The sequence below is a fragment of the Pyxicephalus adspersus genome, chromosome 4 (assembly GCF_032062135.1).
Source record: "Pyxicephalus adspersus chromosome 4, UCB_Pads_2.0, whole genome shotgun sequence".
Classification (NCBI taxonomy): Eukaryota; Metazoa; Chordata; class Amphibia; order Anura; family Pyxicephalidae; genus Pyxicephalus; species Pyxicephalus adspersus.
The window spans coordinates 100,946,165-100,962,994 of NC_092861.1; the positions used below are offsets into that span (position 1 = coordinate 100,946,165).

The 16,830-nt window shown below is 35.7% G+C and overlaps 1 protein-coding gene across 5 annotated transcripts in view; it reads right to left on the minus strand.

Annotated features, from left to right (window-relative positions):
• Positions 1–5,521: 5,521 nt before the first annotated feature.
• The window catches only part of MAP4K3 (mitogen-activated protein kinase kinase kinase kinase 3), a 325,471-nt gene continuing 314,162 nt past the window's right edge, over positions 5,522–16,830 (minus strand). For 4 of the 5 annotated variants that reach the window (XM_072409170.1, XM_072409169.1, XM_072409173.1 and 1 more), the window contains 3 exons: positions 15,383–15,453; positions 12,212–12,267; positions 5,522–9,860 (listed from right to left, as the gene is read on the minus strand). In XM_072409170.1, coding sequence (XP_072265271.1) covers positions 9,773–9,860; positions 12,212–12,267; positions 15,383–15,453 — 215 coding nt within the window. In that variant the 3' untranslated portion in view covers positions 5,522–9,772. Of the gene's footprint in view, positions 9,861–12,202; positions 12,268–15,382; positions 15,454–16,830 lie in introns of all 5 variants that reach the window. The other variant, XM_072409172.1, reaches the window with a different exon arrangement.

Below are 16,830 nucleotides of genomic sequence, written 5' to 3' on the forward strand. Positions count from 1 at the left end.
AGCCTCTGTTGGTGCTGGATCTTGCTGCGGCAGCAGTAGAGGATCGGCGTACATGGCCGCAGATGGAGTGAGCCTGTCTCAGTAAGTCCTGTAGTCCTGGATATGTGCGGAGGAACTTCTGCACCACCAGGTTCAGTATGTGCGCAAAGCAGGGCACATGTGTTATGCAGCCCATGCACAGTGTGGCCACAAGGTTGGCCCCGTTGTCACACACTACGTTGCCTGTTGTGACCCGGGCGGGCGTCAGCCAAGCCTCAACCTCTCTATGCAAAGCAGACAAGAGTTAACTAGCGGTGTGACTTTTCTCCCGCAAGGACACCAGTTTCAGCACGTGCCTCCTATCAGCTGTGACCGCAAGCTCCCACGCTCCTCAGGCTGTACTTATCAATGATAAGTACAGCCCCGTGACTGTGGGAAATGAACTCAGATGTACTCTCAATGGAGAAACTCCATTGAGAGTTCATCTGGAGTTCGCTCTTTTTTTTGTAAACATATTTTTAAAGACGAAAGTCGAATTCCCTGTTTTTCGGGTCGGGCCCGCCCGAATTCGAACTGCCATTCTCGGGTCGAATATAGGGGAATTTCGAGAACCAACACTAGTGACTAACCCCTCCCTACTTCCCTGTCTATATGCCTGTGCTCAGATCTCTCCTGATTGGGCTGCTGGGCCTTGCTGTGCATCCTGGGAGCAAAAAATTTGCTACGAGCCGCGATTCTCGCCGTAAATACTGGGCATTACTGCCCCCTGCTTTTTCCCTCATTAGTTCGGTGAATCATGAGGCTATTCTTGCTTAAATGTTTGGAAAGCGAAAGGCCCAATTCGACACAAGATCGAACTCACAAATCTAGCTTGCTCATCCCTACTTCTGAGTGCTAAACTTTCACTCATGAGAAAATGGAAAAGCTCAACGATACAAAATATTACAGGAGTTATATAAGATTTAAATATACAATGTTTAATAGAAAAAACATTTGCACTTGTCCATAATCATTATGCTACCTTTGTTAAATCATGGGATGTGTGGCTTAAACATCCAAAATGTATGTTAATGTATGTTAGAGTATGTTAATACACCATAGTAATCTCCATTATCAGCAGAAATATTTGTGGAATTAGTTTAATGAATGTTAAGGAGCGGAATGCTTTCTTTTTTTTCTTTATGTGTTTTTCTTTCTTTTTTTCTCTCACCTCTTACTGGATTGCTCTTTGGCTAATTTTGTATGTTAGTTGTTTTTTGTATATGTTGATTGTTTACTTTGTTTATGTAAATGAATGCTGTTAACAAATGTTTGATGTATTTTATGTTTTGCCTATCGATCCTTTAACCACCTGGGCGTTTCACTGATGTCTAGATTTCTGTACCAAAAGCGGTACAGTTTTTCATGAAATTTTTTTTTAAATTGTAGACCTGTAACTTACAGAAATATGTCCGAGCAAGGGTCTAGTAGATATCATGAATATAAAAAAAGTTTGAAACAATTCAAAAAAAAAAAATTACTTTTAATAAAATTAAATAAAAACACAAAAATCAGCTTAAACAAGAATACATAAATAAATAAAAAAATACTGAAAATGTAATAATTCAGTATACTGTATACTGTCGTCCAACGTCACATACCTATAGACAAAACCACATAACTTTTGTATTATTTTGTATTATTATTTTGTATTGGATTGGATACAGGATTTTGTATTGAATCCAATACAAAATATTTGAATTTCCCTCTACAACCCCCGTCGACGGGCGCATGCACTGACATCGGTAATCGCCGAGGGACGCGAACGCCGGGTGTTCTAATTCTTTCCGAACTTCTGTACTTCCATGCAAAAAGTGTTAAATTTTTTGCATGGAAATTTATTTTAGATTGTAGGCTATAATTTACCGAATTACTGCATAACTCACCGAAATATGTCCAAAATTTTATAAATGTATTAAAAAATTTTTTTATAAAACAAAAAAAAAAAATAATGTATAATGTAATGTAACTGTATAGTAGCTTATATAATATATAGATAATACAATTATATATATAATATATATAAAGATTTCTTTGTATTGGACTCAATACAGCTTTTTTGTATTGAGTTCAATGCAAAGTGATTTGAATTTCCCGCCCCGCCTCCCGCCCGCACCAACGCATGCAGCGACGTCACCAGGAAACCCCGGAGATCGTCACTGCACACGCCGGGGGAAGACAAAAGAGAGAAGATGTCTCCGGAGGACCTGCGGGGACAAGGTATTTTTTTTCAGTTGTAATCCGATTGTCATACAATGTTGTATGACAAACGGATTGCACTGTAACGCATGTTTATACTTTTAGCTACCCCAACCTTGGTTCGGGGTAAATGATTGTAGGAAGTTTACCTACCCCGAATCGGGCTAACCGCGCGGGTGGTTAATTAAGAAATACTGAAATCTCAAGTGAGTAATTAAAATAAGGTAACTTTAACTACTGTTTATATTCCACAAGTGGGACAGAGTAGTTTTTTGGAAAAAATAGAGGATTTAAGAGAAGGGCCTTTGATATTAGGTGTGGATTTTATTTTATCCCTAATGGATTCATCACAGGATTCTGGAACTGCATCATCATCATACGCTTGAGTTGAGACATTGCCCCTGATTCATCAAGCAAAATCGGATTATCGGTCGCGCATTCGTATTAGCGATCCGGAATCGTGCGCGATCGCGCTATTCAACAACTGAAAAAGCTCGCGCACGGCGTCGCGCTTCCAGCGATCGCGGATTTCAATGATGAATCAGGGGCATTGCCTTACTTATTTTCAGCTAGTGGATATCTGATGAGTGCTCATTCCAACATTTTACATTTTTTCTAGTGCAAATCAAGTTTATACATGTATTAATCATTTTTGGGTTAAGCAGGTGGATATAATAAAAGTTAAGAAAGGCACAATTGGAAACCATAATATTTCAGATCATGCACCAGTAATATTAGTATTTACGTTAGTATACAGTTGGGTCCATAAATATTTGGACAGACAACTTTTTTCTTAATTTTAGTTCTTTTTTAGTTTAGTACATTACCACAATAAATTTTAGGCGAAAACTCACGTCCAGGTGAACTGCAGACTTTTAGCTTTAATTCAGGGGGTTAAACAAAAAGATTGCATAAAACTGTGAGGAACTAAAGCCTTTTTTTACACAATCACTTAATTTCAGGGGCTCAAAAGTAATTGCACAATTGGCTCAAGGCTATTTCATGGGCTGGTGTGAGCAATTCCTTCAGGCAACATGTGGTCAAAGGGGCTCTCCATGCAGGTGAAACAAGCTATCCTTAAGCTGCAAAAACAGAAAAAACCCATCCGAGAAATTGCTACAATATTAGGAGTGGCAAAATCTACAGTTTGGTACATCAGGAGAAAAAAACAAAGCACTGGTGAACTCAGCAATGCCAAATAACCTGGACGTCCACGGAGATCAATGGTGGATGATCGCAGAATCATTTCCATGGTGAAGACAAACCCCTTCACAACAGCCAACCAAATGAACAGCAGTCTCCAGGAAGTAGGTGTATTGATATCCTATAGTATAGTATATTCTACCATAAAGAGAAGACTGCATGAAAGTAAATACAGAGGGTGCACTGCAAGGTGCAAGCTACTTATAAGCCTCAAGAATAGAAAGGCTAGATTGGACATATGAAACCAAGATCAACTTTTACCAGAATGATGGCAAGAAAAAAGTTTGGAGAAAGCGTGGAACAGCTCATGATCCAAAGCATACCACATCATCTGTAAAACATGGCGGTGGCAGTGTGATGGCTTGGGCATGCATGGCCGCCAGTGGCACTGGGACACTAGTGTTTATCGATGATATGACACAGGACATTTCATAATACAGATGGACAATGACCCAAAACATACAACCAAAGCAACCCAGGAGTTTATTTTAGCAAAGAAGTGGAACATTTTTGAATGGCCATGTCAGTCATCTGATCTGAACCCAATTAAGCATGCATTTAACTTGTTGAAAACTAAACTTCGGACAGAAAGGCCCACAAACAAACAGCACCTGAAAGCCGCTGCAGTAAAGGCCTGGCAGAGCATTAAATCAATTCTAATCAATTATCCCATTTCTTACAGAAATATAAGTTGGATATTGATTATATTAGACCTCTTACCAGATTTGAGATTCTTTGTATAAACGCAGGTGGGTTAGAGCAGGGTCTTTCTAAGATATATGAATTTTTGGTGGATCCCAATGAGAATTATTGTCCCACCAAAATTTAAAAGTGGGAAAATGAGATGAAAAGGGAATTTGATATGCAGCAGTGTAGATGTGTGCTTCTTTTCTCATATAGTGCGATAATGAATAGTAAAACCCAAGAAATTGGGTATAGGATCTTATCAAGATGTTATACAGCACCTGAGAGCTTTCATAAAATAAGTCAGGTCAATACAGAGATCTGTTGGAGGTGCAGAGAGGAAAGAGGCACAATGTTATATATTTTTTGGTCTTGTTTAAAACAGGCCTTTTTTGGGGAAAAGTACGGAGAATAATTCCAATGATTTGTAGACTTTCAAATCCCAGATGACCCTGCATTCTTTCTGCTTCATTGCAATGGGATTTCAGTGGGGAAATGTAAGGTTTCAGTGGTGGGACATTTAGTTAACGCTGTTCGCTCTTGTATACCATTAAAATAATGGAAATCAGAAGTACCCACAAAAAGCCTATAGTTTAGAAAGATTAATGAATCTATGTGTATGAAGAATTTGACTGCCACTATATATGGCACGGAAGATAAATTTTCACTTAAATGGCTTGATTGGAAGCAGTATCGAAATACTCAACAACTGATTAGCCAATTGTGTATGTGAGGAAGTATTTTAGGCATAAAAAAAGGTTATTAGGAGTGTTTACTATTTGTGTATTTAGATCCGAAGATCTACATTTTGAATCTTTCCCAGTGTTGGGTCAAAACTGACCCTAGACTATAATAAAGACATATGGTAGGGACACATTAGTGTGAGCGCTTTTGAAGGACAGCTAGTGACAGGACTATGGACTTTGTACAGCGGCACTATATAAATACTGTGTAATAATAATATTATTTGAATTTGTTTGGTGTTTTGTGAGTCCTTTCTGGGACAAAGTAGTATATGAAATAGTGTTTTTATGAGATTGTAATGTCTCCAGATTTGTTTTCAATTTTTCTTTGTCTATTTGTTAATTAATAAGAAACTTTTTGGGGGATGAAGAATTTAAAAAAAAAGTTTGTCACTAAGAATTTTGGCAGTTCTAAAGGAAAAAGGGGGATTCAACCTGATACTAGCAAGGTGTACCATTGACTGTACCTTTTTTCTTGTTTAGGAAACATTTTTTAAACCTTTAATGGGCTACACCTAAATTCAACTTGCAGCATGATTATCAGGATAATCACATGTCATTTTTCATTTACAAAATTCCTCTTAAAAAATATACAAACTTCACGCATCACCATTTACTTTGCGGAATTGGATCTGCTTAGCCATGACACACAAACGACAATATTATCTTAACTGTTACTTAGATAAATACTTTATTCTGTATCTAATCTACATGAGACTACATAAGACTTTTTCATGAGCGCCACAATTGGATAATTTAAAAAATGAACCAATCAACTGTTAAAAAATTAACAATCTTATTTTTATTTTACAGTATATACAGTTAATTTATTTAAAAAAAAATACCACACAGAATATGCACCACATCTCACCTACGGTTTCCTTCTCTTTTTAGTGTTTTTAACGCATAAAGATGTTTGCCTAAAGAAAATGCTTATTATAGTAGGTAAGTGTGCTATCACATTAAAAAAATGAACAGTCCAACTGACCCTGTACATAACGTGGAAAGCACTATGTTTTCTATCAGTAAAGTACATGATCATGTGATATCAAACCGTCCAACTAAACTGTTCTTTATAATTTTTTACAAATATATGTGAGGCTTTGTTAAAGTATGCTTTAAGTGGACTAGTTGCGGCTTAAAGAGCAAAAAGAGTTATCGAGAACTCTCATGGATTATAACAGAGCCATCACCCAATGTTCAGTTTAATAATGAATAAACCAGGAAGGGAATTGAAGCCATACTGTTCAATGCATTGTGGTTAAGTACATATTTTTATTTGCTATGATCAGGCCTATATATTTATTTATTTTTTTCTAAAAACTGGATAAATCTAAAAATAGAATATTAATAAGCAGTATTTTACTTATGAGGCCTTATGTGCCTTTTTAGACCTTTTTTGTCTTATGTTTTTTTAAAACTTAATAATTCAAGGTCAAATTGACTCAATGGGGCCTGATTTATTAAAGCTCTCTGAGGCTGGAGAAGATACATTTTTTTATCAGTTAACATGAGTGATCCAGGAAACCAGGAATGGATTTCTTAAAAGTAATATGCTATTTGTTAGCAAATGTTTTCAATCCTGGACCAGATCCATTCTAGGTTTGCTGGATCACTGATGAAAGTGTGTCTTCTTCAGCCTTGGAGAGCTTTAATAAATCGGACCCAATATTGTGATGGACTTATTGCGGTGACTCATACCTTATGACAGCAAAGTCCCAAGTTTCAGGGACAGAATAGAATGTATGTATGAAAAAACATGATTTCTGCTGTGCTGTTTACCTAGGGTATGATGCTAAGAAAATAATTTGTATAATATATATATTATAATAATAGTTTGTATTAAATATTTGTAACAAGGAAAAAAAACATTTATATATAAAACAAAGGTTCAAAAACCTATACAAAAAACAAAACAAAAAAATGTAATCTAGTGGAATTATAGTTTCTACAGTTAATTAGAAGGCAACTGCATAATTTAATAATGTGCATTACCATGAAGATAAAATAAAGGCCTATAACATTCGTAATTTGATCCTTTCCTATTCTTTTTCTATTGTGACAGCTTTGCATTTTTTTGATGATTGGCCACTAGGTGGCAGAACGTCAATATTTTAATGGAAGAAAAATACTACCGTAAAATTCATCACCAGGGAATTTTCAGAGAAATTGACTTGAGAAATAATTTATAAATAGAGCCCCTAGGGTCTATAAGATTAGAAATGGCATACAAAATAAAACAAATTAGGAGAAAAGAAATATGTTTAGCCAATTTGATGAGTAATCTCCTTTAAGCATGAGGTAGTGACTAATTTTTTTGGCCACAAAATGTTCACAAGCATATTAAAGAACATACATATGTAAGGCAAAAACAAAACAATAAAAAAGTAGCATTAAAACAAGCAATTTTTAAAAACTGGAATGATATAGCTGTTAAGTGTCTGTGTTTGATTTTTTTTAATGAAATGCATACATAGTTTGACATTGACATGCTGTGAATATAGACATATAGTTGACTTAATATTTAACCCATCAGTTGCTTAGAAATGCACAGAGCATTTATTTGTACCTTTCTGCCTAAATACCCACTCTTGCACTATGCTTCACCTCTCTCCTTGCTGATCTCACCGACTAGGAATTCTTGCAAATAATGTCTTTAATAACAAAACATATCTGAGAAGCCAGAAAGCAATTTTACATTTTTGACTTGTTTTTTTTTTTATTCTGGGTACCCAGTAAAGACAAAATTAGCTTAGTTTAGTCCTCAAAATGATTGCCTTTCATGTGCCGAACAGACTTTTTTTAAGTTCTGAAAAAGTCTGATGCTAAATATATATTTGTTTATCATATTTACCTGAATGTTTAAATATTTACTACTGTAAATATGAATTGAGGGGAGGGAAAATATTTTTAAGACATATTTACAGACTACTTCTGTCTACATCTCTTTTGATTTACAAAATAGTATAATATATATATATATATATATATATATATATATGTATATACATACACACACACATACATATATAAGAAGTTGCAGTACTTGCCAACTGTTGGTATACTAGGCACCTGAATCTGCAGAATAATGTTTCTAGGCATAGGTGTCCAAGTGTGCTGAAGAAACACTAATAAACATTGTACATTTAACAGTTTATAGACTGCACCAGTGAGGCCAGGCTAAAAAATTGGTGATGCCCTAATGACTAGTAACCACCATGACAGCTTAAACTTGCCAAAAGTTGTTTAACATGTATGATTTTTTTTTATTTTGTCTCTCAGCAAAATCCTATGTAAAAATATGAAAAATATGAAGATAGGCAACCTAGGCATTAAAATAATTTTCTGATGTAGCCAACTTTGTTCTTGGCATCTACACATCAGTGCCCAAAAGTAATAAATGTACTGAATAATAATGTACAACCATCAGCTAGCAATTCAAGAACCAATTATCTTTTGCAATATTAAAGGGCCAGTATTATGTTAATAATACTAAAAACGATCAAATAAAACTTTCCTATATGAACACGTGTCATAATTTAGGGTGTACTATTTTTATGTTAACAGTCACTTCAGAATAACAAAGCCTGCTTAGTCCCTTTCCTTAAAAGACAATACGTCTGAACCCTTTAAATGTCTAAACATGTTATCAAATGTTTTATATAACCATTATTTAAATTTAATTAACAGAATCCTCTGAAAGTATTAAATTCAATATTGTTACCTTTTAGGCTCTGTTGTTGTATTCCTGCAGTTACAGTAAATGTTTGCTTAAGTGTGAATTAAGATAACTGCAAGATACATCTTGTTTTGAGCACCCTCCAAGATAACTGGCTTTTCTGTGCAAATAACAGGCACTGTTCATCTCAATAGATGACTGAAGCTCCTATTTTGACTAAAAAAGGTCCTGTGCATATCTATGCTTTAACGAAATAATTTTAAATGATCATATTCAGGTAAACAAGACATGTATGTTAACACTTATACCGTGCATGTGGATTTCTTTGCTCATCTTTCTTAAAACAACAGAGCCAAGCAAACAAAAATATTAATGGCATAAAGCCTACATGTTTCACAGCAGTTGCCATGTAACCCTCTGGTGCAATGTGACATATGACAATAGTTTGTGCAAATTTAAACACCAGTGTACTTGTACTTGCATTAAAGTTAAGGTTATCATAAAAAATTCTCACATCTCCTCTGTAGATTATAATATATTTTTTAAAACTTACAAGAATGTATACTAGCAATACTAAATTACACAGAATAAAAAAAAAGAATAGAGGTTAATACATATTGTGTTTTTTTTTCAGAAGTCCACTCTGATAGCTAGACAAGATGCCAGAAAAAAGATGGGTCTTACCACATCAGCTTGGCTCCCCCAGCTATTGAACTGGACTTACTTTACATCTGTACAGCTAAGACACTTGTACGTCAAAAAGGTTTAACTATCTACAGTAAGATTTCAGGTAGGATGTCAGCAACAGGAAGCTACAGCAGGTTAAGATTTAATACTACCTCTCTACAAAGATTATTACATTGTAAATGCAGCACATGGGTGGGTGAAGTTTAAGAAGAAATATGTCTATAGCACAATGTAGACAATATATTCTTCGTCAATAACTCAAACCACAATAAATTATGAGTATAGAGATAGTGTCTATAAAAACCACAAGTCTTGTTCTGACTAGAGGCTCCTCGATGACAATTTTTAAACCAGTAAATTAACGTTTTCTATAATTACACTGCATCTGCAACTACAACAGTGAAGTTGGCCAAGTGGTGCAGACAAGATCATAACAGAATGTATTGATTTTTATTTAGGAGAATCTTTCAAGGTTGTCCCTCAGTTATCCAATAGCCATTCCTCATTGCCTTAGGAGATTATGTTCATTATAATATTAGAGTCCTGCGCAGTGTGGTTTTCAGTAGCTGTTCTCGTGTCCTGCAAGTATATACAGGTTGCTATTGGCAGTGGGGTTGTCTGTTGGTCTGCTTTCCAAGACAACGACCCTGTATTACAGAATAAAAATATTAATAAAATAAACATGTACAAATAAATACCTTAAAACAGAATTGCAGGAAAGATGAATACATAGTTGAAATAAATATATGAAAAAAAACTTTTTGGACAATAAATTAGCAAAAGCACACACAAGTAATTGTTCTGCTTTTTCTGCTTCATAATAAAGTCAGTAAGCTCACTGTAAGCACATTATTTGGCCTCCTTATCTCTGACCCTCTCTCTCCAAAAACAAGTACTCTTGTGCAGAGAATTACAGGAAGTTTCTAACATTTAGGTACTTCATTAGATGCATTGGATTTGTGATTTAGTTCAGCCTATTTTACATGTCTCTTCTACACTACACAGTTAGGCTTTACTACTTTCTGAAACACCTCTCATCTTTTTGAACAAAAGTAATAATGCGGATTGATTATTCAGGTGCCATAAAAAGCTGAACTGTTTAACTAATGAATTGATATAGTTTTATGTCATCTACATGAATGTTTAGTGCAACAGAGGGGTTTAAAGTACAAGAATGACAAATATTCTGGAAAAAAATGGAGTAAATATATTTAAACAGTGTGTTTAGTATTTTGGCTTATCCACAATAAATAAATACAGAAATGCATTAGGCCTGCAGTAAAATAAGACGTTTTGTGGCATTTGTAGAAAACGTCCGTAAAAAATAGATAAGATTAGAACAAATAAGTCCATTCATTGTACAAGTGGCAGGAGGCAGCACGGCTATATTGTAGCTTCTGCGGTCTGCTGCCACTTCTACCAGCCTCTACAGACTTCAACGGATAGAGATTACAACTGCTTAACAACCTCTGGACACAAGTCCACAATGTCCAGACATTTTAGGCATTTGTTAGAGCAGTTTCCAGAAGTTTTTGAAGCCTGCAAAGTGCCCCCTAGTGCTCAGGACAGAAAAATAGTCCTAGGTGACAATAGCTGCACCCCTGGACACAGCAGTGCTGATTATCCTAATCCTTTCCATCCTGAGGTGAGACAAATATGACACCTCATATACAAAGGTCAAAGCATGGATGGATATAATGCAATATTTTCTTCCCAACAGAGGAGGAAGGGAAAGGGGGAGTGGGCCATCATGTTTATGGGAGTTTAGTCCTTTGGTGTGGTAGCAAGGAGTATTTGGGTAATGATGTAAAAATAAAAGAAGTAAATGATAAGTAAAAAAGGGCAGCCAGATGCTTTTGTAGCCCTGATGTGGTTAAAAAGGTAGCCAGGTGCATTGGTGGCTGATGGATAACAATGGGCAGACAGGTGCATTGGTAGGCCAAATAAAAAGCTGCCAGGTGCCTTCGTAGCGCATATGAGGAACAAAGAGCAGCCAGGTGCATTGGTAACCCATACGTGGTTAGAAAGGCAGTCAGGTGGGTGTTTTGGTAGCCAACATATGGTTAGAGAGACAGCTAGGTGCATTTGCAGGCCAGGGTGGTGTATTGGGGTCTGGGGGCTTATTTGATATTTGAAAGCCCCCTTTATTAAGTGGATCACCAGATGTCTGCCCACCAACACCCTGGGAATAAGTACAGGAAGAAAAAAAGCATCATCATAATATCATCATTACTCCCTTTACTGTCACCAGCTCAACTTCCTGTGTTAATAACAAAAAAATGCCTGTTTAATCTTTCGCAAAATGCAAACATTTGTAAAAAGCGTTTTAGTCGGAAATCCTTCCGAGATGCCTGGCTCTGCAGGCATCTGTAGGAAATTAGCAGTAACCAATGCAGGTCTGAATATAGCATTAGCCTGTAACTAATAGTTCTATCAAGTTTGCCTATAAAACAGATTTCGTCAATTTTGGGGAAAACACCAAAACAAAACCCTTATATGAAGTTCCCTGCTATATTAGAGCTGGTATAATCACCACTCTGGTGACGCACGTCTCCCTACTTCTCTCCATCCCTGTTCCAGTACTGAAGCCTCTGTAACAAAGGGGGGTACCCTTTGGTTGCATGTGATAATTTCTTTCGCTTATCTAAATATAACTAAAGTACTCACTCAATCCCCCAATCTCTAAGTGTCTTTAATTTGCTCTCCAACTACAGAGATGGTAAACACAAATCAAGAAGGCTGCAAGGTAACCTGTTGGAAATTTTGAGTTATCTTCTCTAAATTGTAAGGTGTTAATTGTGCAGGCTGAAGTAACAAGTGTAAATATAGGGTTAGTAAAAGTAAATCTTACAATTAAAAGTGTATCAATAAATAAAAAGTGCAATGGGTCTGCCACTTTTGTATAATAAACTAAAACTAATGCCTAAGGCCTAGGTGTATAAAGCTACTCTAGTGACAGAAAAAAAAATGTTACCAAATACTAAAGCACCTTTGTTACCTGTCTGATCCAAGCAGACGGAATATCCGAGAGTTATCAGAAATTTCCTGTGTTATCTGTAAGAGAAATAAAAAAAATCACACAAAGAGACATATGAGATGATCCCATAAAATAGAGCCCTAGTATAAGCTACAGTACCAATAGCAATAAGCCAGATTTCATATTGTGCTGATTTGATCTAAGTAAAAAAAGAAGTTAATTTTGCTATGGCTTGTTGCATTTTCCATGCAGAGGGGCACTAAATAGGTAGTCTGCAATAACAATTAAAGCCCATGTGAAAGGATAATGGAAAAAAGGGAATGAAAATCTTTTTCACATTTTCATCTGTAAAATATGTTGCTTATGATTTTCTCCATTATATTTGATTACCTTTGTTCTTCCTATTATTTTGTGTTTAGTAGCTGGTGGAAACCAGGATGCATTTAGGAACAAAATGAGTGCTGGGTGAAAAATAGGCCATGCCCACACAACTTTACGGCAGGAGTTACAGTTTAGTACTTTTTGTTAGGATACTGCAACTGAAAACACACCTCAACAAAAAAAAATGTTTTTCACTTGCCAAGGATTTTTCAATATATTTAGTGTATTTCAGCTCTGCTGAATCCAGAAATTACATCCGTTTCATTGAATTGGCTCTAGTTCTTGTGATGCACAAATCAGAATGGACGATTTTACCAACAACAAATGTTAACACAGCATATTATTATCAATTTTTTTTTATTATAATAAATGTAGCATTGTTTTCATGAAACTTTCATTTGCCTTCTTTTTATTTATACATTTTCTTTTTTTACAGAAATATGAGTTCTTCAAGAAGAAGTTGTTTAAATGACCCTAATGTATTTTGCTACATTTGTCGGGAATATTCTCAGCAAAAACAAAGAAGAACCATTACATAATTTGTGAAACAAGCATATCTTGCATATTTTGGTAAGAAACTAGGGGACCAAGGTAAGTATTGGGCTCCCCATATGGTATGCAAAACTTGTGTAGAGGGTCTACGTCAGTGGAAAAATGGAAAACTGAAAAGTTTGAAATTGGTATATTTATCACATGGCGAGAGCCCAAAAATCATTATCATTATTATTTTTGTGCTGTGAATGTAAAAGGTTTCAATCCTTACAGGAAAAACAAGTGGGAGTACTCTGATTTGGAATCAGCAAGACGACCTGTACCGCATGGTGCTGATGTTCCATACCAGTTTTCAGTACACTCCCTCATATTCCTGTAAACGACAAGGAAGATATACAGGGTTTGGAGTGTAATCCAGGAGTTAGCAGTGGAAGTGAACATGAAGGAAATGTTTCATCAAACCAGTAGTTCTCCCACAAAGAGCTCAATGATTTAATACATGACCTAAGTCTGTCAAAACAAGTATCTGAACTTTTAGCATCCAGGCTAAAAGAAAAGAACTGTCTGAGGCTGGAAATTAAAATAACGGTTTTTAGGACAAATGAGGTGACACTCATACCATATTTCAGTGAAGATGGAGACTTTATATACTGTTGTAACATCCCTGACTACTTGCCCATATGGGAGTAGCAGAATACTGAGCAGAAGACTGGTGGCTTTTCATAGACAGTTCCACTCGATGTTTGAAATCTGTTTTACTGCATAATGGCAACTGCTATGCATCAATTCCAATTGGTCACTCAACAAAACTTAAAGAAGAATATGAAAATATCCAAATGGTCTTACAAAAGCTTTGCTATCATGAACACCAATGGTCCATATGTGTTGATTTAAAATGGTGAATTTCCTACTTGGACAGCAAAGTGGATACACAAAGTACCCATGTTTCATCTGCTTGTGGGATAGTGGAGCAAAGCAGGATCACTGGAAAAAAGTGACATGGCCTCCAAGGTAAAACATGAAAAAAGGTGCAGAGAACATCATTACCAAAGACAATGGTTGACAAAGAAAAAATCATTCTCCCTCTACTCCACATAAAGTTGGTATTAATGAAGCAATTTGTTAGATCTCCGGAACAAGGACTGTGATTGCTTTAAAAACATTTGTAGATTTTTCCCTGGATTGAGTACTGAATAAAAGGAAGGAATCTTTGATGAACCCTTGATTCGGAAACTGATAAATGATTCAAATTTCACAAGTTACATGACTGATACTGAAGCTTCTACCTAGCACAGCTATGTCATTGTTGTCACGAACTTTTTAGGTAACCATAAGGCACATAATTATGAAGAACTGCTACAAAATTTTCTCTAAAATTTTAAAAATGTGGGTGCTACTATGAGCATAAAGGTACACTATCTCCATAGCCATTTGCAAAGATTTCCAGAAAATTACCTTGGCGATTTCAGTGAGGAACAAAGGGAAAGGTTCCATCAAGATATAAAGGTGATGGAAGAAAGGTATCAGGGCAGATGGAATAGACACGTGATGGCAGACTACTGCTGGAGCCTTCAACATGATTGTCCTGATCATCAGCATAAAAGGAAATCATGCAAACTGAGTTTTTCAATGACTTCTTTGTGATTAGCTCTGTATATATACTGAATATAGAATATATTGACATTAAGTATTTCAAAAATGTATTTTTGAACACGTGGGTATATCTAGTTTAGGTTAGCCTAATTTTCATGGTTTATTAGTTTTCTATGAGGTTAATTTCAAAAACTAGAATCAATCTAGCAAAACCAATAACATATTTAGAATTTGTGCACCAAACATAACCTAAAATTACTTTAATCTGTTTGGCAAGAAAATGTTTATTGACCGGTGTAATCTGATATTTGTTCCCTTCCCCTTAGTCAAATAAATAATACATAAAAAAATGGCAAAACCATGCCTAAAAAAGGATACTGCAACTGGCCCAACAGGAAAATATAAAAGGTCAATCTACCTATAGATCATATTTTTGTTGTGTAAAGCTGTTGGCAGGTTGATGCCATATTAATGAAGCAGAAGTAATAAAATTCCTTTTGTTACAACTGAATAACTTTTAAACATAGCAGGATGTCCAACTAGATCTCACCAATGCAGACTCCAAAAGCCATTTTAAGGAATAATTAATGATTCAGAGATCCATGCTTTGCTGGTAAAAGGATGCTCGTGGTCACACTGTACAAAAACCTGATTATACTAATCTTTATATTCAATGTATCGCAACACTGAAAGACATGTAGCACCTACTTTTTTCGTTCAACTCACCTCATTAGATCGGAAGCTTCTACCTTGCATGCCATGGTTCCAAAACGCTAGCACACTATCTTGCAACCAAACTGGAAAAAAAAATAAACAAAAAAACTTAAGTAAATGTTGTGAATAATGGAATTTTTTTTACTATGTCATCCAAAGAATGTTCTAGAATCATTTTAGTCATCAAAGCAGTGTCAGATATGGTCAGACGTACAGAATATAGAGAACAAAATATGTCGAGGGCTAGTAAGAGCTGCATATTTGTCATATAATCTTTATCCAACCACAGTGTAAAACAATTTTATAATATTAATCAAATGTTATTCATTTTAACTACATATTCTAGCTATCTAGTTCTAAACAAAGGCATATCCAATATTCAGTTCAGGGAATAGACTTTTCTTTCTCTTAACCACTTTAAAGTAAATCACCCTGTCGACCTCTAAGTATATACTCTATTTCAGGGGTGCCCACACTTTTTTGGATTGCAAGCTACTTTTAAAATGAATGAAGTCAAAATGATCTACCAACAATATAAATGCTAAACATATATTTATTTATATAAATACCAAGTATAGTGACTGAAGTTAATGAGACATTGAATGGCAGAACATTGCACTACAATACTATAGTGACAGGAATGCTTACAGTTCACCTGTCATAGGAGAATGACGTTCTGCATGAGAAAAAGAACTGCTAATCTGTACAAAGGTATCTCGGTAATTGAACCCTGACACGAAGCCTGAACTATCCGCTCACCTCAGACTGCCCCTTCAGCCCTCTCTGTCTCCCTCCCCACTCCCCACTGTTACATGAGCCTTGTCACTCACTGAAAGACATCCCCAGCATTCATATTGACGTGCAGCAGGGAGGGGGGTAAGGCAGGGCTTTGCGATCGACCAGTAGATGGTGATCAAAGTTTTGGGCACCCCTGCTCTATTTTAAAAAATACTTTCTACTGTTAGTTTTAAACTTAACTCATGCTGGTTTGCGGTCATGCCCCTATGTTCTTAATTTCAGCTTCATACTGAAAAAAACTGAGCTTTGTCCACAATCTTAAAGTAAAACTATTCTTTATCTCACCTCCAGTGATGCAGCTCCCTCACTGGCAACAACATCCTTCTTTACTCTTTTAGGTTTGGGATCTTCAGCCATCTTGATTGGCTGTGATAATATGAATAAACTGCAGATTTTTTTTTATCTCACTTGTACTCTCACCTAAGTATAATTGTGCTTTATTTGTATATAATTTCGATAAGTAATACATAACTTCTGCGCTAAAAAGCCTGCTTGTATTCAGTTTTTTAAGTGTCACTTAAGCCAGCATATTTAAAGATTGTAATAATGAAGATGAACTTAATGCTTGCCTGTCTGAAACACTGTTAGTTTATGAATTCATTAAAAGCCTGCTTCACAAATTAAAGTACCATATTTTTCTGACCATAAGACGCACTTTTTTC